General features: G+C 44.0%; 2 protein-coding genes and 1 long non-coding RNA gene across 9 annotated transcripts in view; 2 read left to right on the top strand and 1 right to left on the bottom strand.

Moving 5' to 3' along the window:
- The first annotated feature begins 186 nt into the window (after nt 1–186).
- On the top strand, nt 187–10,277 carry zgc:85932 (uncharacterized protein LOC405875 homolog). Its single transcript, XM_046314381.1, has 20 exons — nt 187–746; nt 1,832–1,901; nt 3,912–4,030; nt 4,195–4,328; nt 4,621–4,792; nt 4,995–5,066; nt 5,250–5,341; nt 5,426–5,500; nt 5,584–5,747; nt 5,909–6,066; nt 6,267–6,475; nt 7,162–7,204; nt 7,318–7,407; nt 7,505–7,565; nt 7,895–7,959; nt 8,357–8,425; nt 8,765–8,843; nt 9,028–9,144; nt 9,368–9,426; nt 9,617–10,277. Exons 1-20 carry the CDS (start codon nt 498–500, stop codon nt 9,641–9,643), a joined length of 2,124 nt encoding a protein of 707 aa, XP_046170337.1. The 5' UTR covers nt 187–497; the 3' UTR covers nt 9,644–10,277.
- Nucleotides 2,553–25,143, bottom strand: part of LOC124005273 — a 28,757-nt gene continuing 6,166 nt past the window's right edge. The window contains exons 2-3 of the long non-coding RNA XR_006833595.1: nt 18,904–19,110; nt 2,553–6,440 (exon numbers count right to left, since the gene is read on the bottom strand). This is a non-coding gene — a long non-coding RNA (uncharacterized LOC124005273). The remainder of the gene's footprint in view (nt 6,441–18,903; nt 19,111–25,143) is intronic.
- LOC124005271 (alpha-actinin-4) overlaps nt 12,242–25,143 on the top strand; it is a 48,337-nt gene continuing 35,435 nt past the window's right edge. For 3 of the 7 annotated variants that reach the window (XM_046314379.1, XM_046314375.1, XM_046314377.1), the window contains exon 1: nt 12,244–12,575. In XM_046314379.1, coding sequence (XP_046170335.1) covers nt 12,441–12,575 — 135 coding nt within the window. In that variant the 5' untranslated portion in view covers nt 12,244–12,440. Of the gene's footprint in view, nt 12,576–25,143 lie in introns of all 7 variants that reach the window. The other 4 variants (XM_046314376.1, XM_046314373.1, XM_046314374.1 and 1 more) reach the window with 3 other exon arrangements.

The following is a 25,143-nucleotide window of genomic DNA, read 5'->3' as shown; positions in this document are numbered from 1 at the left end:
TGGATGGATTATCTTGGCAAATGCTAAATGATCACTAACAGGGATGTAAATGAATGTGTGCACAACATTTGAGAGAAATAAGCTTTTTGTGCATATGGAACATTTTTGGTCACTTTTATTTCAGCTCATGAAACATGGGACCAACACTTTACATGTTGCGTTTATATTTTTGTTCAATTTATATGACTTGGGTCATGCAACGATTTATGAATCATGAGAGTGCGCATGCAAGCGAGACTTTCGAAGGCTGCACAGGTGAGTTACAGTGCAGTAACGAGGGTGTGGCCAATGGCCATTTTGACAAGGTAAATCGGTTCATGACTACAAAGTCAGAAGACTCTAGAAAAGTTGGTACGGTAACTCCTGGATAATAATTGAAAAGTGGATAGAGCAAGTGTTTATAAAAGTTGAAGGGTTTCTCTGCATGCACACTATTTTAACTGCACAACAAACAGCATATCGGTTTTGTAAGGACATTCAGAAAGAATTGCGACGGTATGAGTGGCAGGAATGAAAAGAAGACTCCGGTCGCAGAAATAGGTACAGCAGAGGCAACGACGGAAGATCTCGGAAGCTCGTTTAACTCCAAACGGTGGCTCTCGTCATTTACCGCTGACAAACCTACTCCAGTTCTTCAAAAACATGGTAACGGCGGTAATTCAATGGATGATGGGTTGTTCGTGGATTACGACTTTCCAATGGGAGATATGATTCTTCAACCCGCCATGGAATGGAGACGCCCAAAGGTAGCGCAGTATGACATTGTTATAACATAAACAAATAAAACATAATTAATGAAAATACTTAATTTAAATGAAAACCTTTTCTCTTACAAAATAAGTGTGTATTAATAAAACCATCCGACATACCATGTTATGTATAATTGCAATACACTGTGAGTGTGATGTTTGCATTGACAACAGGGGTGGACGGAGGTCTCTAATGGACAGTTATTTTCAATGCATGACAAATGCAAGTTTTTAGGGGTGTGTCATATACTTCTCTTTCAGGTCGCATAGACGTGCTAAGAATCATGCATGTACTGACAACCACCATTAAAAAAAAACACCCGCAGATTAGATTTGTGTGGGTAGTGTTTGGTATAGAGTTTAGCTTTTGTAACTCAAATGTCAATGAAGTGGTGAGAAACTCGGACATTGGGGCAGTGATCTTCCAGCCTGGCCCTGATCCACAGGGTTGGGTATCAAGCTCCAGATTACTGAATCATAGGTGGGTGCTATTCATTATCAGATGGGTCTGAAAACCAGCAGGCTCCAGACCCCCCTACGACGTAGGGTAAGAAAGAGTTGAATAGCCCAACTATTGGACAATGCTTTATGAGTTCAGGCCCTGGATTGAAGACTACTGCATTAGGGCAGGACTAGATCATAGTGATTTTAGCCTCAAGGCCTAGCCAATTGTCAAGCTGTCATGAGAGCCAAGTCTGGTCGGCTGGTTTTAGTCATAAAGACACAAAGGTCTCCTTACCTACGTCGTACATGTTGTATTTGCTTTGTTTCTCTCCATTGAAGATGGAGTCTTAGGTCAACAATGCCTGTCACCGTGTATCTTTGCACTTTTATTTCAGTTGATTTATCTATGGGGAGGCCTAGTCGTGTTCAGTCAATCATAAATAAAAACAAACTGTACAAAGCAACAGTTGTGAGTGAGGACAGGTGGGTTAAAGTCTCTACACTACTTTAGATCATGTAAACAGAGCGTGTCCCTGGTATGTTGTTATCCACTTCATCTTACCCAGTAAAGGGGACACTCAGCTGAAAGTGTGTTATTAAGAGGCCTGTTGTGTCTTGCTTTCTCTTCCCTCTCCCAGGATATCTGCCCTTCAGCACAGTTCATAGTGGATGGAGCAACACGTATGGACGTGTGTCAGGGAGTTCTGAGTAAGTAGAACAAATGCCGTATGTATGTTGCCCGAAGCAGTGGCTTTCCACCACCTGCCTCCTTACATATTAGGGTGTTATTCAATCTGCGTCGCACAAGTTCAGCGTTGCAGCGTGATTGCCTTTAAATGTCAATGTTCCCGCTTTTTTAGTGGAGGCTGCGTTCAATGTAAACACGGCACAGGTCTGCTCAATCAGAAATGCCCTTCAAATGTCTACTGTGGAATCTGCAATGCTTTACAGATTGAATAGAGCCCTTAGTCTTGTTTCCAACCATTGCAGTACCACAATAAGCTGGGGTACGGTTGATCTGTCTGTTTCCTTATTACCCAAAGTTTTCTCCCATTGATGGCAATGTCGTGTCTTTGGCATCATTAAAGGGAAGACTGTTATTTCATCAAATCAATTCTCAGTAATTATTATTACGTGATTAAACGAATCATGTAAATGTAATTAACTAGGAAGTCGGGGCACCAAGGAAAATCTTCAGATTGCAAAGTTATAATTTTCCATATATAACTCAATTAGTCTTCTAATTAATTATTCTTTACCTCACGTTAGTCTCATTCAAAACAATGTAAATTGTTGGTGTTCTGCACTAACCCAGCCTTTACTATGAATCATCCATACATCAATTGTCTTAATCATTTATTTACTAACTAAATAATCACAGAAATGGATAAACAAACAACACAGTAGATATGGTTACAAGGAAATGATAGGGGAGGTTCCCTAGTGGGCTAAGCCGATATGACGGCTTGGTGGACAAAGGGAAGTCTGTGTGGACTGAGAAGGGCGGGAAAGACAAATGAGTCACTACACAGTTAATTATATTAATTCAAATGCTAATCCTTTGCACAAACGCTCACTCATTCGGGAATAATTGCAATCACTATATATTTACGCACAGTGTGTCGTCATGATCTCTGTTGGAACCGTCCGTCTTTCAGTTAGAAAGTTCATCCAAGCGTCTCGTCTGTTCTTGATTAGAATGGATACTTCAGAGTACCCTTCAAAAATGTTCTTATAGAATAGATGTTTCGGCAGTTGTCGATCTTCGCATGTCAGGTTGACATAATTTCTAGCTGCAGACTAGTAATTAGTATCGAAGATTTGCTCTTATTCTGTCGGGATCGATAGTCTGAGTTTAACCATTTCCACCCGTGTGGCCAATGCTCCACGTGGTATGGTTAGGAATTCAACAACCATTACAACCTTAGCTTATACTGAGGTTTTTTCTACTCAACCTTAGACCCCTTAGCTGACTGAGGTACGCATGGTCTGAAGAGGATTTCTTCAGGTGGGGTTTTTATTTGTAACAGTAGAAAAGGACTGTCCCATGAGCCAGATCATGTCTGTGCTCATGGGGGCGGGCCAATGACTTAGTTAAACTTTAAAGGGAATACAATTCTCTCACATTAACGGTTTAACATGGCATCACATCATTTCATAAATAGTTTCATCTTTACTCATTCATTTTATACAATAATTAGACGCAAACCTCAACGGAGGCACCTGTATAAACAGAGTTATGGTAATGTGGCTGTATTGTCTTTCATGAGGTCACAAACATGAAACAAAACGGACCGGGTCATAGCTGGCTCCTCCACCGACCGTTTACACATTCTCCAAAACATGGATATTGTTTAGTTCTGTGATGTAGAAGAAGTTCCTTTGTTCTACTGTGAAACTCTCTCTCTCTCTACACTACATGGCCAGGAGGAGAGAGTCTCCTCAAGGAATTGACAACCTGAGATAACAGAACCTGGGTGTAAGAAAGGAGAGCGAGGGGGATGCCACGCTCTATACCCAGAAAGGGCCACGTCATGACAGCAAAGTTCTACCCTAGAGCACAAATCATGAATGAATTGTATGTCTACTGTACAGTAAACGACAGGTGGTCATCATCAAATGACTAAACATGCTCTCCCTTGACTTACCCAGTGACGTAAATGCGATATAATATACCTTTACCCGTCCCTCTGTCCTCCCCTGCTCTCGGTTGATTAGATGACTGCTGGTTCCTGTCTGCGGTGGCATCCCTCTCCCTGTATCGCCCGCTGATGGAGCGGGTGGTGCCCAATGGGCAGAGCTTCCAGGAGGGTTACAACGGCAGCTTTTACTTCCAGGTCAGCCTCAGGACATTAAACACACCTAATTAGGCTGTACAGTATTTGTCAAGGGTTGTTGAATTTGCACTCCTGTTTATAGGACATATGGGTGAATGACTATTTTAGTTGGAGTTTGTTGATGCCTATCCCTGAGAATAAAATGAAAACCTGTCTGTCTATAGTTCTGGCAGTACGGCGAGTGGGAGAAGGTGAAGGTTGATGACCTGCTGCCTACGCAAAAGGGCAAGCTGATCTACCTGTGCTCCTCAGAGAAAAGAGAGTTCTGGAGTGCTCTGTTGGAGAAGGCCTACGCCAAGTCAGTGTTTGTCTCTGCGATCTTTGGTGTTCTATGCATGCTGTTTTATTTCCTGCTATCCTGTCACACACACATTATCTTTGTGGATGCAATGATTTGATATTTTAACTCCGAGTTGGTCTAGAACTGCATGTCTACGTCCTTCTACCTTGTCAGTGTAATTACCTCCTGCGTGTGGCTTTAGTTGCGTAAGGCCGAAGAGGATAACACCAGGATGTACCAGTGTGTCCACTGCACTATGATGCTGCTCTGGCCTCCAATCTTACCTGTTGTGATCGACCCTCTCTGTCAGGCTGAAGGGAGGCTATCGGGCCCTGAACATGGGCTTCCCCCACGAGGCCATGGTGGACATGACAGGGGGCATAACGGAGGTGCTGACTGTGGCTTCTCTGCCCAAGGACCTGGCAGCCTTCCTCAAGCCCATTCTGGCCAAGGGGGCACTCATCAACTGTGCCAACTGCCAGGTGTGTGTAATGTTACAAGGGACAAGGTGATGAAACGTAGGTGCCGAGCCTCCATCTTTCTGATGGAATAATCTTTCTACGTGTATTAGGATTCAAACCCACTCCTATAATTGTATCAGTGAGCAGAACACGGTGATTAAACCTTCTGTTCTACTTTGCTTAGACATTAACATATGTTGTGCGTGGATTCATTTTCCCACAGGGCCCCCTTGAGCAGAGGAATGAGTTTGGAATCATGTTCAGACATGCCTACTCTGTAACCGGGCTTGAAAATGTAAGGCTACCCGCCTCTGTTGTCAAATTCACTCTCTGATTCATGACTGCACACCAAGGCCAAAAGTGTACAAATGCCACCAGCCAAAACCTGCACACATTCAGTGGAGTTGGGTTTCCTGTGTTTGATAGTCAAATAGGTTTTCAGTTTGGGTGACTCTGTCTCTCTCACTCCTCCACTCAGGTGAAGACGAAGTATGAGACTGTGGAGCTGGTCCGTGTTCACAACCCCTGGGGAAAGATGGAGTGGGAGGGACCCTGGAGTGACATGAATGGGTTAGCTAGCTATTAACCCATTAATCATACCATTTATGTGTGTGTAGGGGGGGCAGGTTCCTCACAGTGTGTTTCTGTCCACAGGCCTGAGTGGAGTCATGTCTGTGAGGAGGAGCAGAAGCGTCTGGACAGGGTTCAGAAGGAGGATGGGGAGTTCTGGTAAGTGGACCTCTCTTCATAGACTCTCTCTTTGTGTATACTTCACCTGTTCTCATATATTAATAACATCTCTCCTCGCTCAGGATGGCAGTGTCAGACTTCCGTCAGAACTTTGAGTCGATGGAGGTGTGTCACCTGAGTGAGGAGACCCTGAGCGAGCCGGGCGCCACACAGAGGCCATGGAACTGCACGATGCATCATGGGAGCTGGGTTCCACACATCTCCGCCGGGGGCTCTCCCAAAGGGGGTGGGAAAAGTCACAATGCTACTGACACACACACCACAACTATGAAATAAAAATGAATTCAGCCATACATAATCAGAGAAGGAATAGATTGATATCCATGTGTGTACCTTATTGAAACATACACACAGATGATGTACAATACTAAATATGTATCTGTCCAGGCTGGTTCTGGCAGAACCCTCAGTTCCACTTGACCCTGCTGGAGGAGGACGATGACCCCAGTGACCCTGAGCTGACCTGTTCCTTCCTAGTGGCCCTCATGCAGAAGCACCAGAGACTCAGAGGAGTCCACCTGGGCATCGGCCTGGATATCTACAAGGTACACCAGCACATGACTGTATGCAGACATACACACGCAACAGGAAATACAGCCAGAGTAGATTTAAATGAGCCACACTAAATATGAGAGAAAAAAAGGAAGGAAGGAAGAAGTCAGGGAATATTTGAGTGTGGCATAATTTTTCTCAGTGTGGAAATGTGTGTGTATGTACCCTACCGTATCCACCCCTCTCTTCCCAGGCTGCCTCAGAGTGCTCTTACCTGTCCTCTTTGGACCTGAGCTTGCGCCGCCCACTCATCAGCACCCAGGGTTACGCCCAGCGAACGGAGGTGGTGATTCGTGGTCGCCTGGCGCCCGGCCATTATGTCATCATCCCCTCCACCGCGGATACCAATCAGCAGGGAGAGTTCATCCTGCGGGTGTTGACAGAAAAGGGCAACAATGCGACGTGAGTGGACCAGTCCATGACTGGATGTTGGAGGCAGAGATACCTATGATAATTGTTTGTTTCACGGCTCTCGGTCAAGAAAAGGCTCTCTAAATTACACTGAGTTTACAACATTTTAAGAACACCTGCTCTTTCCATGACAGACTGACCAGGTGAATCCAGGTGAAAGCTATGCTCCCTTATTGATGTCACTTGTTAAATCCCACAGTCGGTGTGGAGGAACTGTTTCCTTGAGATAATTTAGTCATGGATTGTGTATGTGTGTCATTCAGAGGGTGACTGAGCAAGAGTAAAGATTTGAAATGCCTTTCAACGGGGTATGGTGGTAGGTGCCAGGCGCTCCGGTTTGAGTGTGTCAAGAACTGCGTCACTGCTGGGTTTTTCACGCTCAACAATTTTCCCATGTGTATCAAGACTGGTCCACCACCCAAAGGACATCCAGCCAACTTGACCGTGGGAAGCATTGAAGTCAACATGGGCCAGCATCCCTGTAGAACACTTTGGACACCTTGTAGAGTCCATGCCCTGACAAATTGAGGCTGTTCTGAGGACCAAAGGGGATGTGACTCAATATTAGGAAAGTGTTCCTAATGCTTTATACACTCGGTGTGTATGTTTATCCACCAATTAAAAGGTCTGTTTTTCAAGGTAAATCGTATGATTCTGTATTTTCTTTGTGTTTGCAGGCCAGCTGAGAAGCCCGGCACTGAAGTAAACTCCCCCACACAGGTAGAGGTCATTGCATTGATGTCCAAAGTATCCACAATCCAACACCTCCTGTTTCCATTAGTATGAGTTTTCGAGATATGACTAAATGGATCATCCTGTGTGTTCCACTGTAGATCTCCCTCTTGCGGCTCTCGTTTCCACACCTGTCGGTTCTGCCCTCTCCTGAGGCCACACGACAGCTCTTTAAAAAGCACCGCAACAAGGTGAGAACACATGTAGTAGGTTCCATGTAAACTGTTCCATTCTAGCCTAAGATGTGCAATATTTACTTTCAAAACTTTTTTTCGAACCTCCCAACAGAAAGGAGAGTGTCGACCTTTGGAGCTTCTCAACCTGCTTACCGAGGCCATAAAAGGCGGAGGTAAGGGTTTGGCTCCAAAAATAGACCGCTATCGTCCCTCAAAAATGGGAGCTAAGACACACCTTCGATTACCATGTACACACTTCCCCTTCACAGCAGCTTGTTATAATGGCATCTGTCAACCAGTAGCCATTGCTTTGCCAACATGCACCTGGAAAATTCTGGAAAACTGTACGAATCTCTACTGATTTAGCAGTCTTCCATAAGCCATAACTACAGTGGGAACATTCAGGAAGTAGTGATGTCACTGCAGGAGGAAGTCTTAACTGTTCCAAACTGACGGTTTGTCTGTGTGGCTTCCTGCTCTTTTCCTGGGCTGTGGCCTGCAGTGCTGGCGGGGAGCGAGAAGAAGCTGGTCCTGGAGCACTGCAAGAGCTTTGTGGTCCTCACGGATGTATCCTTTCTCTTGGAGAAAAAAATACATGTATGGCTGAACCAGTCTGCATCGAGTCTCATCATGGCTGTATGGTCAGTAGTTTATATAGATCAATAAACATGTTAATATAGGTTAAATATATACCAGATTCTGGTGTAGCGGTCTAAGCTCACATATAACCCCTGGTCATAGGGGTTCGAGCCTCGGCTAGGCCGACTGTTTGAAGATCATAGCCCTTTTTTGGGGGGAGCTATGTAATGTGTAACGTTACACACTTGCCATGTATGTACATAGACATACAAAGGTAGGGTAACTTGTCCACCATGACCTCTCTTGGTATGGTGATCTACCAAGACCTTAATTGTGCCATATGCATTTTTGATGGGCTGTTTCCTTGACTGCAGTGTCAACCCAGAGTCGGGGGTTAGCTCAGCTGGACTGGCAGGGGTTCCAGGCACTGTGGGACAAGATCAGGAAATGGACAGTAAGGTCTAAACCATACGAAGCTATCTGTCAGTGGAAGGTTTACAGTTTCAATCATTCTGTTCTTTCAATATGATAAGATTGGGCGGTAGTTTGATTGGCTAAAGCATGCTTTGTCTTTGAAGTCTAATTATGATTGGCTAAAGCATGCTTTGCCTTTGAAGTCTAATTATGATTGGCTAAAGGACACATAATAGTGATCCGTGACTTCTCTGATTCAATCATGTGACTGTGCTGATTCAATAATCATACAACCCCTTCGATGCATGTGAAGTGATTTGAGTTATATTTGTCTGAAAATATTATTCAGTCATGCTGGTCTTGATCTTCCATTTAACAGGATATATTCTTGACGTTTGATAAGAACAAATCCCAGTTGCTGGAGTACCCTGAAGTCTCACCTGCCTTGAAAGCTGCAGGTAGAACACACATGATCTAATGACAAGCTTCCATTGGTGCCTTTTAGGGGGCGCCAAAATGCCACTCTTCATGTTCAGTCCCTATTGGTCCACATGAACTTTATACCAACAGAATTTACAATGCTGAAACAGCAGGTTATGTGGTTGAACATGAGTTGATATGTATTCGTCTGGTCTGGTCTAGGCATGGGGGTGGATGACTTCGTCCTGGAGCTGATAGGCCTGCGCTACACGGAGCCAGACATGACAATCAGTTACCCCGGTTTCCTTTACCTGCTGATGAAACTGGACAGCATGATTCGTAAGGGAGGGCATGGGTGTGGTCCAACAAGGACTGAAAATAGGAATTTAGGAAGACTGATTGATGTGGGATTTTAAATGATTGAAGATGTGTTACTGACAAGAGAGATTGAAATGTGTTACTTTTGGGGTGCACTTAGAATAAACTAATAATGATACAAGAGAAATGTGTATTTGTATGTAAGGGTATTTGGTCTAATTCATCACGTTTGCTCCATTCACAGATAAATTTCAAGCCTATGACATTGTGGGAATGGGGACCATATCAGTTAGCTACAGACAGGTAAGAGCATACAGGACAGATGATCCTCCAAACCTACTCTTTTTCTCACAGCCTAGTAAACATGCAGAATACGGCAGACTTAACATGAATGAAAAGGCCGCTTTTGCATGTGATTACATATGTATAATGGCTCGGATAGCCATTTGAATTAAATATTGATTTATTGTCTCACCCTTTTTCTGATTTGTAGTGGCTCCACATGACGATGTACAACTGACCCGCTCTCACTGGTTTTCATCCCCTCCGCCGGCTCAACTGGGTTTTGGTGCAGCATTGTTTTAAATGAAAAGTTTCAGCTCTATTTTGCAATAAAGACTTTCAATTATTTGTGCCGAACATCAGATTTTAGCAACTAAGTGCATGCTGTAATTCTGTTTCACTTTCCGTTGACTGGGAATGTTTTGAAAAATGTATGTTCTGCTGAGAGACTTTAGTGTGTGTAAATATCCGCTTCAAATGCGGGGTGATCTTGTTTTCTGAATAGTGAGAAAAAAAGCACATACCAAAACCAGTGGTACTGTGGCAAACGTTCAAGCAATTTCCTGTTGTGCAATTATTACACGAGTGTTAAATAAGTCAGACTGATTTCAGAAGCTAAAAATGTAGCTTGAAGTACAGCTGCTAATTTTGTAATCAACACACACACACCCCAGACTTATTAAACAATCTAAAATAACTGGAATTAGGATCAGTAAACGTTGATATCAAAGGAGAACAGGTGTAGTTGCACACCTTTGAATGAAATGTCCTTTTCCCCATGTACTAGCTTCACCTGCAACAGGCTTTTTGAAAAAGGAGATGCCAAATCTAGGTCTGTCATTACAAGTAAATATAATTCATTAGAAAATGGATATGACTGTTTGATGTGTAATCATTTAACCTTGACATTGTACACACCACAATGCTTTCTTATAGTAATGGGACTGGAGTCCAATGCCCATGGGATTTCTGTATATCAGAAAACGATTAGGAATGTGGCAGTCATGAAAACATTAGAGGGCTACGGGGGCTTGCGATGATTCATATGGTATATCAGGCCTCGCTGATGATAATTGGCAATGGACACACAGTTGGAGCGTGACCTACTTCATGTAGTGTCTGGTCATGTCAGCCAGATCCAGCATATCAAATTTGAATGGTAAATATAAGCCACTTTACACACGACAAGCTTTCAAACAAAATGATAGGCCCAAGGGAATTTCATACGGTTTTGGTTTCGATGCACCTGCATGTTGGACTATTGATTTGGGCACCAGTGAGGTGGCATAGGCTCTCCATGAAGGGACAATAAAAATCTGAGGTGGGTAACAACACCAATGGGCTCACTGGCTAAATGATTCACGGTGTAGCATGTCCTCATTACTATTACATAAAATGGGTGGTCTTGTTATAGTTATTGTTACTGGAAACACTTATCTCCCTCACTAGCTTTAAGCACCAACTGTCAGAGCAGCTCACAGATTACTGCACCTGTACATAGCCCACCTATAATTTAGCCCAAACAACTACCTCTTTCCCAACTGTATTTAATTCATTAATTAATTTTGCTCCTTTGCACCCCATTATTTTTATTTCTACTTTGCACATTCTTCCATTGCAAAACTACCATTCCAGTGTTTTACTTGCTATATTGTATTTACTTTGCCACCATGGCCTTTTTTGCCTTTACCTCCCTTCTCACCTCATTTGCTCACATTGTATATAGACTTGTTTAAACTGTATTATTGACTGTATGTTTGTTTTACTCCATGTGTAACTCTGTGTCGTTGTATCTGTCGAACTGCTTTGCTTTATCTTGGCCAGGTCGCAATTGTAAATGAGAACTTGTTCTCAACTTGCCTACCTGGTTAAAGGTAAAATAAAATAAATACATAGGCTCTGTCTGATTCGTGTCTTGCAAGAAGAAGCATTGTAGAATGTTGTAGATAGAAATGCCACGAATAAAGCTCATGCGATTCCATATTTTACATGTAAGAGAGGTTGTTTGTTCAACATAGTGTATTTCTATCTGAACGTTCCAAAAGGTTGCATCCTGAAAGCGTCCCTGTGCAGAGTCATATATTTAGACGAATATATACCCCTGTGTAGTGTGTAGCTTGTGTTGAAAGTAACTGTTCAGATTTCTATGAGTGAAATAGTTTCCTTTCAATCGTTTTTGTTATTAAGCATGTTAATAAAAAGCAGCTTTTCTGTGTTGGAATGGAGTGGGCGTACCCCAACAGAATGAGATACAACTGGAGATACAAGTTTGAGGTGGGGTTTTTGAAGTGTTTTTCTCCAATTTATGCTTTGGCCACATTAGTTTTAGATGAGTCAACAACATTATTTGGATATGAGTTAATTAACATAATACTACCTTTTGAAAGGGACATTTTCACTGGACAGTTACTTGAATATTCTATGGATATTATAGAAGTAGTAGTTAACAGAACTATTCTAGTATTGCGCTCAAAATGTTACAGTTCGTAAATCTGTCTATACTGGCTACAAATCCATTTGTGCATAAAAAAAAACATTGTATCGTGTCAAGGGGCCAGGATAAATTGCATCTAAATGTTGATACAATGTTTCAATTATATATTTAGCAACATGCAAAGACTTCAATCTGCAATGATTTAGGTTACTTTACAAAGACATTAGGCTACATATCAGGCATAATACCTTTTTTAGAACATTACTTTTAGTAGGATATAGTCTACTACTAAATTATGTGCTCTCAGCCTTTTGGGGGGAGGGATTTCAACAGCTCATGAATAATAAGCAGACTACTGAATATTCATGACCTCGTTGGGCCTGGCAACCTACTCTAGTTTTGTAGGAGCGGCTATTTGCTTTCGACCACACCATTCTCTCCTCGGGTGGAGATTAAGCATTCTTTTAGCCAGTATTGGCAGTGTATAGACCGGATATTCCTGACGGAACGTTGAAAGCAAAGAGTTTCCGCAACTGGGTCACATTCCCTATTTCTCGTTCGAGAGTCTTAGATATACCGGTAGGTTATTAGCTATCTGACTATGGTAGATTATCACGCTTCTAATAATCAAGCATCGTCTGGAGGACCAGCCGTTTACATGGACCCAAGAGAACAAGAAAATGATTGGGACCGGGACCTGCTGCTGGACCCGGCCTGGGAGAAACAGCAAAGAAAGGTAAAATGGAAAGGAGAGGTCGGGGACTGAATTTGGGCCCTGATTGCCTAGCCGCTGCATCTATAAAACAACACGATTTTATACCGACTCAATGTAACGAACTTTCCTGTGTCCATATGGTATATGTCAAACAAGAAATGGGCTAATAGACTCTTTCCACATGCGTCATTACGACAGCAACCTGTATTTTCTTAATCGACCGAGGACAGCGATAGTTTTTTTTTATTGGAATGAAACATTGTATTACATCTAGTTCTGCCGCTTATGTTAGCCTGGTTTATTTTCCAGTCCGATATTTCTGCCATTTTCAAGATGGCCATAGGCACAATTTCGATGTGAGTCAAGAAATAGTATAAGAAATTGTGTCCTGAAAGTGTTAAGATGTTCTGGGTCGAAGCAGATAAAACACTGCTGTGCTCTCTTGTTTAAAAAAAAACTACTTTCTGTCGCAATTGAAAATAAAATATTTCCAGCTGAAAATAGTTTAAAGGTTTTTAGACTCGTCTTAATCCTTTTAATGCTTGTAACTATGATCAAAACCTTGGAAATGTGGAGTGAGGATCATTTGAGGCAATGTTGCTTAACAGTCTGAAATGATTGAGGGTCTGTCGTGCTACACCTCGTTGTGAAAATGATTTGCCTTTTTAGTGGAGTGACGTCACCCGGAGTATTATATTACAGCCCATCATTACTCAGCGTTTTAACTCACCACATTATTCATTCAACTAATTGATTTAGCCTAACCATGCGTTCAGCTTGACCCTCTCTGGATGTCGATCCTCTAAATAGGTTTGCCTATAAAGGAAGGGAGACCAACGTTTCCTCACAGGAAGAAAAATAATCAATGATGAACAAATGACTCAGATTGCCTACAAACACAGGCAATAGGGGCTTCTTTCCTAAAGAATAACACCGGTTTCTGAAGGATGTATAGCTTTTATAGATTACTGGGGAGGCGTGACATTCATAGCCAGGACATTTATTACAGAAAAGTCGGAGGGGGAACCATGGGCAAATTCCTGTGGCGTTTTCACCGCTGCTGTGCCAGTTATTGCATGAAGTTAATACATGCCTCCCACCAGTGATTCTGTACTTATTGTAGCCTATGTATTTAGGCCTACTTTATGTATGTGAAAATCAGACTCCAAGTGGACATCCAACATGCCACTGTTATTCTACCTAAAGGGTTTTTTCCAACACCAAAATGTCATCCTGCTCAGTCTAGTCCAGTTTAATACACTGGTTAAAATGTAATGCACTTCAGAGAGCTCCATTTCAGCTTGAGAACCATGTAATTAAGTCCAACCTAATGCCAAAAATCAGCCACACGCCAAGACATGATGTAATACCCAACATTTTGTTGGAGGCCATTCTTTCTGTTTTAATTTCAATATTAGCAGGGCAATGTTGGAATCTGTGTCCATGCAAATGTATCGGGATGTCAGTTATCCAACCTACTTCAAAGCAAAGGACATTCAGCCACCAAATATGTGCAAAGGGTAAAAGCCACCCCAAACTCAATCACTGTCAGTCTGATGTGATGGCCAAACGTTTTCATACACTGTTTGGATATGGTCTCGTCTCACATTCAGTTTAGCATATATTTAAGATCAGTGGGAATTTTTACTGCTCCTCATTTCCCTATATACACTGCACTATCAAAGTACCTGTCTGTTTGCATTACCGTGATTGTTGACGGTCTGTTACAACTCAGCCCCACAAAGAGAAATGCTCTTTCTCCTCTGACCAGACTCACCCATGCCACAGTGCCCTGACTTGCATAGATTACCACACAGCCAAGGTGGGCAGTGTTCTAAGTTTCTTCCCTTCTCTCCCATTTCCCCAAGCTATTAATTTGACTGGCAGACTCAGTTAGTTCAGGGCTGGCTGCTTTGGTTTCTCACAAGTGGCCATGGTGTGTTTAAGTAATTGGGGCACTAAGCGCTGGACTAGTGGGAGTGGCTGATTTGATATCCATGTTAAAAGAAACCGGTTGTTTCTCCTTTGTCGAGTGTGTGTTTGTGTGACTGGGGCTGATGAAGGGATAAGCAGGAAAGACTCAACTGTGAGTGGATATTCATATCTCCGCCCATAGCGAAACTACACCTGAGTTTCTATTGTGTTATCTGCATGAAGGCCTTCTAGCTGACCACTTTTGCAGCCTCTGGGTGTTAAGTGTCAAGTGGTCCCTCCCTGATCTCACGTCAGTGTTTGACCTGTCATCAGCCTGAGAGCAGTACTGCTGACCCTGGTCTGAAATCAGCGGAATGTAAAATGACCAGGTGGTGAGGGGACAGAGCAGAATGGAATGTAACCTCTCTCCCTCCCTCCCTTTTCTCTCTTTCTCCCACAGCAAGAGCATGCAGGGGAAACATTCCATTTGTGGCCTATTATAGCTGGGGGGGGTTCTGTTTTTTTCTTTTACGTACCCCCCCCCCCAATGAAAAATCCGTTGTTTTTTTGCAGGATTGCAGATGTGGACAATGTGGCGCACTGGGAAAGTCCTCCAGGGCAGGCAGGGAGGTTGTGTGGCCACATATTGAGGGCTTGGCAAGGGGCGTCGTCCTACCATCTTTGGGTGCTCCCGTTTTTGAAGTGGTTGGGGTTTGGGGGCTATTTGTGTTTTTCTGTGTCAGCCATTCTCTCTGGTCTGTTTCCCCTCCCCTGTTTATGGGGCATCATTTTAGGGGAGTGAGGAGAGGTTCATAATGCCTTCACATGCTAGAAGCCATAGTTGGGTTCTTTTGAAATTGAGTCGCAACCCACACGCTATGATGGTGTGGCTCATGTTATTGACTTGTACTTCTTGTGTAGCCTCCTTATCAGTAGTACTCATACTATGTTCCTGTTGGGAGATTGTCTTCTGAGCTGGTGCCAACATGCCATAGATATCAACCCCCAAATCTTATTTAGAATTGTTTAGAGCCAGGAGTCAAATATCTGCAATGTGCAGCTCTCCTACTTGAGTCTGATTTCTGTCTGTACATGTGAGACAGTGTTTGTATACACCAACTTGAAGCACTACGTGTTTGTGTGTAGGTATGTCTGTGCTTATTGGACCAGGCCCTGTGCTTTTGTAGGCAATTGGGAGAAAGGAATGTGTGTTTGGGTGTGGTCTGTGAAGAAGGGGATGGCTGCATTATTATGGGGAGGGGGCTCTAGGAGAGAAGTTATTTCTTCCACATAGCAGAGTAATGACTGTGTGCTTTGCCATGGGTTGGTGATAAACAGTATTCCGTTTAAATAAAGTTCCCTCTCCTGTTGCATGTTCTGGCAATTTAGCCAGTCATCACTAGTAGATTGGTTTGTGCAAAGTAATTGCATGACCATATTTTTTTGTCCCTTTTTTTGTCTGTCAGCAAAGGTGTGATGTGTGTCTGGCATATGTCTATTCTGATAAAAGCCTCACCGAGGCCTCTATGCAGGGAGTATTTTTGGCAGTGGTGGACCAGTCATTATTTAGTCTGTACCCGTGAGAAAGCCAAGCTTAGTGACACAGGGGAGCCAGACCACAGTGCTGCTCAGCAGGGCTTTTAGCAGGCCTAGAGCACAAGACTATCTGCTGCTATTAAAAGCACCACTACTGCAATCCACTGTCTAATCATGGCCTTGTCTGAGACTCTAATTCAATTGTAATGTAAATAGATACCGATCTAGGCATTTTATTTGTATGTATTCTAATGCAGGAGGGGGCTAAGTTAGCTTGCAGGCTATATAACCCATACAGACTATGACAGGGGCAGGCAACCCTGTTCCTGGAGTGCCACAGGCACCACACCTGACCAACTGAGCTAATTGGTCAGTTCAGTGATTGCCTAAATTATTCACACCTGGTCTTCCAGGTCGGTTAAATCAAAACATGAAGTGCCTGTGCCACTCCAGGACCTGGGTTGCCAAGCCCTGCACTATGAGATGCTTTTAACCTGAACTACAGAAAACTATTTTGCTTTAGTGAGAAATGGCAGTCGCCAACAGTGGCTTTTAGTCACCAGTGCGTTTTGTCTAGCTAACTCTACCACAACACTCATTGTGTCCTCAGCTTGACTAAAGTCAAACGCTTGAAATGCCATCCTCTAGTGCAGCCTGCCAGGTTTGACTTGATAGCATTTGTATCTCTGTCAATTGACCCATGTTACTGGTCTTGCCAAGTGTCACCACCACTGCAGCAGTAGATGTCCCCAATCTGTGCTGGAAGTTAACCCTGGCCTGAACCCAACACAACATCTGTCCCATAAATCCACTGAAACCCCTTCAGGAAAGACTGTCTGGATAAAAGGCTGGTTCTGAGATTTCATATCATATCCAGTCAGTGTCAGGCCACAGGGAGACTCTGTTACTGGGAGCAGATGTGCAGAGAGACTACTTTGTACTTTACATTAAGATGTTGCTTCAGAGACACGTGCTGTGTATTTGTATGAGTCAACTGTTACAGGAAGCTGAAGGCTTTCATCTCTGCTATTGGAAAGGCTCCGCCACAGTTTAGCCTTGACATTTCGTCTGGTAGAATGCCTACTACAGCTACGCAGTCCACCTGAATTCACAATGAACCAGAGACCAGTTACTTTTTAAAGGTGATCTTTGACTGGGTCATCACTCCTGGGGCATGCTATCAATGGATGGCTCTATCCAAAGTGCCACATTAGTAATATAGTTCATGCAGTTACAGTCCACTGCTATACCATTTGGTGAAGATCTGCCTTTGGCCACGCCCTTTTAAAGTTGACTCGCAATTGAAATGTTTCTACCACTGACTCCATCCTCCCACTGACTTGTCATTGAGTTTTTAATGTATCTAGTGTTTGTTTAACCGCAGGACTTGGTGTCTGAGCTGCATCAAACTCTGGTAGCAGGCTGCCCCCTGACATGATCTCACCCTTATCCCAGCTGGAGGAGAGGCAGCTGGATCAGGGGACTTAATAAGAACATGGCTCTGGTGGAAGGGCTAAGGAGGATCAGGAAGGCATGGCCATAGACACACCGTATCGGTTAATCCTTTTGGTCAGTGGCTTTCCATAGCTGTGGAGAACACTGCTCAAGGGTAACTCAAGGGTAGTCCCAACGAGCTACTTCTCAGATCTGTTTGGACAGAAGTGATGCAGAGGGTTGGCTTATAAACTTCAGGTTTGATTGGTTTAACCGTCGCTCAGCAGGGTTTGTGTCGGGACCGGGTGGTCTGGATGGATGTGGTTTGATCTGATGAACCTGCTGGTGGCGCTCCTAGCAGTGTGTGTGTGTGTGTGTTAACAACCAAACAAAACAGCCTTGAGTGAACAGGCTTAGCTGCCAGTCAACGGTACACATAAACACATACTGTTATCTCTGTATGATTAGTGGTAGGCTCCTCCTACCCTGTAGCCATAAGGGGAGGTCATAGAGAGAAGCAGCTCTTTGAAGCGTTTTCTCTGAGGCCCTCATTTCTATTGTGGCTTCTCGTTTTATTATTAAAGACTCTGGTAAGTGGGGCACAATGTGAGGGAGGGTCTTGAAACTAAGCAAGTTGGGATGTTGTTAATTGCCCCCAGCCCTTGGAAAAGTGCAGAAACCTACCAACACACAGTGTTTGTCTGACTCTGAGCCCCAGGTGGTTGCATGCACGGCAAGTGCAATTTTAAATATTACAGTGCGAGCCAGCAGCTACTAGGCCAACCCAGAGTTATGTCGCTGTCTTTCAGTTCGAGGTTTCACCCTGCACCCAGTCAGAGAGGGCACAGAGAGAACCAGCAACACTTTCTCTCTCCTTGGCCCATTGTTTGCATATAATATCTGCAGCGCCACTGAAAGACTCTTAAGTGTACAGAGCCCAGACAAAAGACTGTTTGTAAGAGGATTAGAGCGCGGCCCACGGAAATATACAGGCTTATTTTTAGTATTTAGGCTATATATTTTTATTTTTTGGCCAGCAGCTGGTTGGATTTCGACTTCATCACAAAACCAGTGCAGTTTAACATTTTGGCCATGTGGTCGGGTCCTCATGTGGGAGGCGCTCTTTCTAGTCAGGCATTTACAGGGGCGGACTGGCAGATCGTCAGGGAGGGAGAGAAATGCCTGGCTTTTTTTCCAGAGTGTGTTGCAACACAAAGGCAGCTCCTCAGAGACTGTTGTTAGCACATTGTTAGCACATAGACAACCGTATAAAGACCAGAAAAACACATACGCCGGACAGTTAATCTACTAGACTCATAAAGGTTGTCCTCTAACTTGAACGTTGAATCAATGCAAAACAAAGGGTGTTCATGCTACTTTGGGCACAGCCATCACCAACTCTCTAGTAGGAAGTGACAAGACTACTGGCTCTTTGCGTGCTGTAGATGCTCCCATTTAAACTCACCCAGTCCAATGGGCTTGTTTGTCCTAGTTCAGCCCAGTATGTGACTCCTACTAGAGTCCATCTCAAGGGAGTAGCAGGAAAGGGGAAGGAAGGCTGTGGCTTCTGTGGTTTTCTGTTGCTTCCTTATTCAACTCCAGTTGTAGAAGTAGCCCTGAGATTCAGATCTCTGTGTCTTTCAGTTCCACATGGTAGGAGAGATTTGGAGTCCTAAGCACAGTGTGAGACAGAACAGAGTGGGAGCTAATAGAGAGTGATGATTGTTGTTCACCAGAGGAGGAGGATTGCCCTTGAGGTGTCCCCGCCCCTTAACCAGGCCTTTTAGTGGCTAACCTGCAGGGTGAGAGATGAGGAAAGAACTTTGGGTGGTTTTTGTTTATCTCTGTCTGTAGTGTGACCTTCCTTTGCCTGTGTGTCACTGGCCAGCTGACAGAGGGCCCTATCACAGCATGCCTAGGGTGTGCATCATAAACACAGCAAAAAAAGAAACGTCCTCTCACTGTCAACTGCGTTTATTTTCAGCAAACTTGTGTAAAAAAAATTGTATGAACATAAGATTCAAAAACAGAGACTAGAGGTCGACTGATTAATCGGAATGGCTGATTAATTAGAACCAATTTCAAGTTTTCTTAAGAATCGGAAATCGGTATTTTTAGACACCGATTTGGCCGTTTATTAAAAATATATATTTTACATCTAATTAGGCAAGTCAGTTAAGAACACATTCTTATTTTCAATGACTGCCTAGGAACGGTGGGTTAAATGCCTTGTTCATGGGCAGAACGACAGATTTTTACCTTGTCAGCTCGAGGGTTCAATCTTGCAACCTTACGGTTAACTAGTCCAACGCTCTAACCACCTGCATCTCATTGCACTCCATGAGGAGCCTGCCTGTTACGCGAATGCAGTAAGAAGCCAAGGTAAGTTGCTAGCTAGAATTAAACTTACCTTTTTATTAATCAATCATAATCACTAGGTAACTACTCATGGTTGATATTACTAGTTTATCTAGCGTGTCCTGTGTTGCATATAATCGATGCGGTGCGCATTCACGAAAAAGTTGTCGTTGCTCCAAGGTGTACCTAACCATAAACATCAATGCCTTTCTTAAAATCAATACACAAGTATATACACTGCTCCAAAAAATAAAGGAACACTAAAATAACACATCCTAGATCTGAATGAACGAAATATTCTTATTAAATACTTTTTTCTTTACATAGTTGAATGTGCTGACAACAAAATCACACATTTATCAACCCACGGAGGTCTGGATTTGGAGTGTCACACAAAATTAAAGTGGAAAATCACATTACAGGCTGATCCAACTTTGATGTAATGTCCTTAAAACAAGTCAAAATGAGGCTCAGTAGTGTGTGTGGCCTCCACGTGCCTGTATGACCTCCCTACAACGCCTGGGCATGCTCCTGATGAGGTGGCGGATGTTCTCCTGAGGGATCTCCCCCCCCCCAGACCTGGACTAAAGCATCTGCCAACTCCTGAACAGTCTGTGGTTGGTGGATGGAGCGAGACATGATGTCCCAGATGTGCTCAATTGGATTCAGGTCTGAGGAATGGGCGGGCCAGTCCATAGCATCAATGCCTTCCTCTTGCAGGAACTGCTGACAACACTCCAGCCACATGAGGTCTAGCATTGTCTTGCATTAGGAGGAACCCTGGGCCAACCGCACCAGCATATGGTCTCACAAGGGGTCTGAGGATCTCATCTCGGTACCTAATGGCAGTCAGGCTACCTCTGGCGAGCACATGGAGGGCTGTGCGGCCCCCCAAAGAAATGCCACCCCACACCATGACTGACCCACCGCCAAACCGGTCATGCTGGAGGATGTTGCAGGCAGCAGAACGTTCTCCACGGCGTCTCCAGACTGTCACGTCTGTCACATGTGCTCAGTGTGAACCTGCTTTCATCTGTGAAGAGCACAGGGCGCCAGTGGCAAATTTGCCAATCTTGGTGTTCTCTGGCAAATGCCAAACGTCATGCACAGTGTTGGGCTGTAAGCACAACCCCCACCTGTGGACGTCGGGCCCTCCTACCACCCTCATGGAGTCTGTTTCTGACCGTTTGAGCAGACCCATGCACATTTGTGGCCTGCTGGAGGTCATTTTGCTGTGCTCCTCCTTGCACAAAGGCGGAGGTAGCGGTCCTGCTGCTGGGTTGTTGCCCTCCTACGACCTCCTCAACGTCTCCTGATGTACTGGCCTGGCCTGTCTCCTGGTTGCGCCTCCATGCTCTGGACACTACGCTGACAGACACAGCAAACCTTCATGCCACAGCTCACATTGATGTGCCATCCTGGATGAGCTGCACTACCTGAGCCACTTGTGTGGGTTGTAGACTCCGTCTCATGCTACCACTAGAGTGAAAGCACCGCCAGCATTCAAAAGTGACCAAAACATCAGCCAGGAAGCATAGGAACTGAGAAGTGGTCTGTGGTTATCACCTGCAGAACCACTCCTTTTATTAGGGGTGTCTTGCTAATTGCCTATAATTTCCACCTGTTGTCTATTCCATTTGCACAACAGCATGTGAGATTTATTGTCAATCAGTGTTGCTTCCTAAGTGGACAGTTTGATTTCACAGAAGTGTGATTGACTTGGAGTTACATTGTGTTTAAGTGTTCCCTTTATTTTTTTGAGCAGTGTATTTATCCTCCATGTTGGAGTCAACAGAAATACGAAATTACATTATAAATATTCCCTTACCTTTGATGATCTTTCATCAGAATGCAGTGCAAAGAATCCTAGTTCCGCAATAAATCGTTGTTTTGTTCCATAATGTCCATCACTAGTGTCCAATTAGCTACTTTTGCTAGCACGTTTAGTTCACATGTCCAAAAGCTGGCGCGGGTCCAGGCGAACTCTGATGAAAACTTCAGAAAGTTATATTCCAGGTCAAATAAACTAGTCAAACTAAGTAGAGAATCAATCTTCAGGATGTTATTATCATATATCCAATAACGTTCCAACCGGGTTATTTGTTTTTGTCTACAGAGTAATGGAACGCAAGTCAATATAATGACTACTGTGCGTAACCAGGAACTGGCATTCTGCCAGACCAGTGACTCAAATAGCTGCCATCCGGTCCCACATCACACTAGAGGCTTCATTCCACGTCTACTGACTGTTGACATCTAGTGGAAGGCGTAGGAAGTGCGAACAGATCCATATCTTATTTGGATGTGAATAGGCGATGGGTTAAATCAACCAGCCCCAGAATTTCCTCTTCCTATTTGGAAGTTTGCTTGCCCTATGAGTTCTGTTATACTCAGACTTAATTCAAACAGTTTGAGAAACTTCAGAGTGCTTTCTATCCAATAGTAATAATAATATGCATATATTAGCATCTGGGACAGAGTAGGAGGCAGTTCACTATGGGTATTCATCCAAAGTGAAAATGATGCCCCCTATTCCTAAAGGGTTAAGTTAAAATAAGTGTTCATTCAGTATTGTTGTAATTGTCAATCATTACAAATAAATAAAAAAGATTGGCCGATTTTTAAATCGGTATCGGCTTTTTTTGGTCCTCCAATAATTGGTATCAGCGGTGAAAAATCCTAATCGGTCGACCTCTAACAGAGACCTACACGTCTGTGGAACTTGTTCAGTTTGACTAACAGACATGGAATAATGTGTCCCTGAACAAAGGGGGGGTCAAAATCAAAATTAACAGTCAGTATCTGGTGTGGCCACCAGCTGCATTTACTACTGCAGTGCAGCTCCTCCTCATGGACTGCACTAGATTTGCCAGTTCTTGCTGCGAGATATTACTCTTCCACCAAGGCACCTGCGAGTTCCCAGACATTTCTGGGGGGAATGGTCCTAGCCCTCACACTCCGATCCACCAGGTCCCAGACATGCTCAATGGGATTGAGATCCGGGGTCTTCGCTGGCCATGGCAAAACACTGACATTCCTGTCTTGCAGGAAATCACGCAGGGTACCGCATGAGTGAGGAAGTCTTCCCTGTAACACACAGCATTGAGATTGCCTGCAATGACAACAAGCTCAGTCCGATGATGCTGTGACACACCGCCCCAGACCATGACGGTCCCTCCATCTCCAAATCGATCCTGCTCCAGAGTACAGGCCTCGGTGCAACATTCATTCCTTCGACGATAAACGCGAATCCGGCCATCTCCCCTGGTGAGACAACTGCAAACTCGTCAGTGAAGAGCACTTTTTGCCAGTCCCGTCAAGTCCAGCGACGGTCGGTTTGTGCCCATCAGTGACGTTGTTACCGGTGATGTCTGGTGAGGACCTGCCTTACAACAGGCCTACAAGCCCTCAGTCCAGCCTCTGTCCCCAATAGGCTGAGAGTCTGAGCACTGATGGAGGGATTGTGCGTTCCTAGTGTAACTCGGGCAATTGTTGCCGTCCTGTACCTTTACTACAGGTGTGATGTTCAGATGTTGTTAGACGTGTTCTGCCACTGCGACGACGATCAGCTGTCCGCCCTGTCTCCCTGTAGTGCTGTCTTAGGCTTCTCACAGTACGGACATTGCAATTTATTGCCCTGGCCACATCTGCACTCCTCATGCCTCCTTTGCAGCATTCATAAGGCATGTTCACGCAGATGAGCAGGGACCCTGGGCATCTTTCTTTTGGTGTTTTTCAGAGTCAGCATAAAGTTCTCTTTAGTGTCCTGTGACCTTAATTGCCTACCGTCTGTAAGCTGTTAGTTTCTTAACGACCTTTCCACAGGTGCATGTTCATTAATTGTTTATGGTTCATTGAACAAGCATGGGAAATGGTGTTTTAAACCCTTTACAATGAAGATCTGCGAAGTTATTTGGATTTTTTACGAATTATCTTTGAAAGACAGGGTCCTGAAAAAGGGCCGTTTCTTTTTAGATATGTTTCCCCCCAGTGAATCCTTCCTCCTACACTCGCTGGGGAATCACCCAACTGCCTGCATCTGTTCTCCTTCCTCAGAGCCGTGCAGGCCAGGGAAGTGCACCAGACAATCTCTCGGACAAATCGAATCAAAGCACCCAAAGGCATTCTTAAACGAGAGCGATTTTAACAAAGAGCGCTCTGTACAGGGGCCCTCCACTGCAGCAGTGTACTGGGAAGCCTAACGACCTGCAGCAGCGTAGCCCCAGACAGACAGATGTGTGAATAAACGCCTCAGTGTGCAAGCGTTCACACCACCCATGAGAAGAACAGTGTGTGGTGTTCTGTGCTCGCAGTGTAATACGTTGGATACTTGTCATAGATTTCATGCTGTGCTTGTTTGCCACGCGGTACCACTCTTTTAATTGTTGTTGGTATGATCTTGATCAGTCTCTCTGAGCTGTACACATCTAAGTTTTTGGCATTGCTCTACTACCATGCTCTTTATGGACTAGGCCTAGTGATATCCCCCACCTGCATGTATGGTGGTACCCCCCCTGGCTTAGCACCACAGGCCTACTGACTCTGACTGACCCCCCCCCCCCCAAATCTGAGACGGGCTCATTGAATCAAAATACTCTTAACCCCCACCCCTCCACCCGGTCTAAGTGTGTACTAGAGGTCGACCGATTATGATTTTCCAACACGATACCGATTATTGGAGGACCCAAAAAAAGCCGATACCGATTTAAATCGGAAGATTAAAAAATAATAATAAAAAAAGGTTTTATTTATTTGTAATGACAATTACAACAATATTGAATGAACACTTATTTTAACTTAATACATCAATAAAATCAATTTAGCCTCAAATAATGAAACATGTTCAATTTGGTTTAAATAATGCAAAAACAAAGTGTTGGAGAAGAAAGTTCCTTGCTCAGAACATGAGAACATATGAAAGCTGGTGGTTCCTTTTAACATGAGTCTTCAATATTCCCAGGTAAGTTTTAGGTTGCAGTTATTATAGGACTATTTCTCTCTATACAATTTGTATTTCATTAACCTTTGCCTATTGGATGTTCTTATTGGCACTTTAGTGTTGCCAGTGTAACAGTATAGGTTCTGTCCCTGTCCTCGCTCGAACCAGGGAACACAACGACAACAGCCACCCTCGAAGCAGCGTTACCCATCGCTCCACAAAAGCTGTGGCTCTTGCAGAGCAAGGGGAACAACCAAGTTTCAGAGCGAGTGACGTTTGAAACGCTATTAGCGTGCACCCTGCTAACTAGCTAGCCATTTCACATAGGTTACACCAGCCTAATCTTGGGAGTTGATAGGCTTGAAGTCAAACAGCTGCTGGCAAACACACAATGTTGAATGCTTACGA

Source organism: Oncorhynchus gorbuscha, linkage group LG19 (assembly GCF_021184085.1).
Source record: "Oncorhynchus gorbuscha isolate QuinsamMale2020 ecotype Even-year linkage group LG19, OgorEven_v1.0, whole genome shotgun sequence".
Taxonomy (NCBI): Eukaryota; Metazoa; Chordata; class Actinopteri; order Salmoniformes; family Salmonidae; genus Oncorhynchus; species Oncorhynchus gorbuscha.
The sequence above is the reverse complement of the archived record's forward strand: the minus strand, read 5'-3'. Positions and strand labels throughout refer to the sequence as shown.

Bases quoted from the DNA above. Each gene is read 5' to 3' on its own strand.
- zgc:85932 (XM_046314381.1), top strand. From the start codon at position 498: ATGAGTGGCAGGAATGAAAAGAAGACTCCGGTCGCAGAAATAGGTACA. The intron at 7,205-7,317 runs GTAGAGGTCATT...GTTCCACTGTAG, and splicing joins AAGTAAACTCCCCCACACAG to ATCTCCCTCTTGCGGCTCTC. The intron at 7,960-8,356 runs GTATCCTTTCTC...GTGTCAACCCAG, and splicing joins GCTTTGTGGTCCTCACGGAT to AGTCGGGGGTTAGCTCAGCT.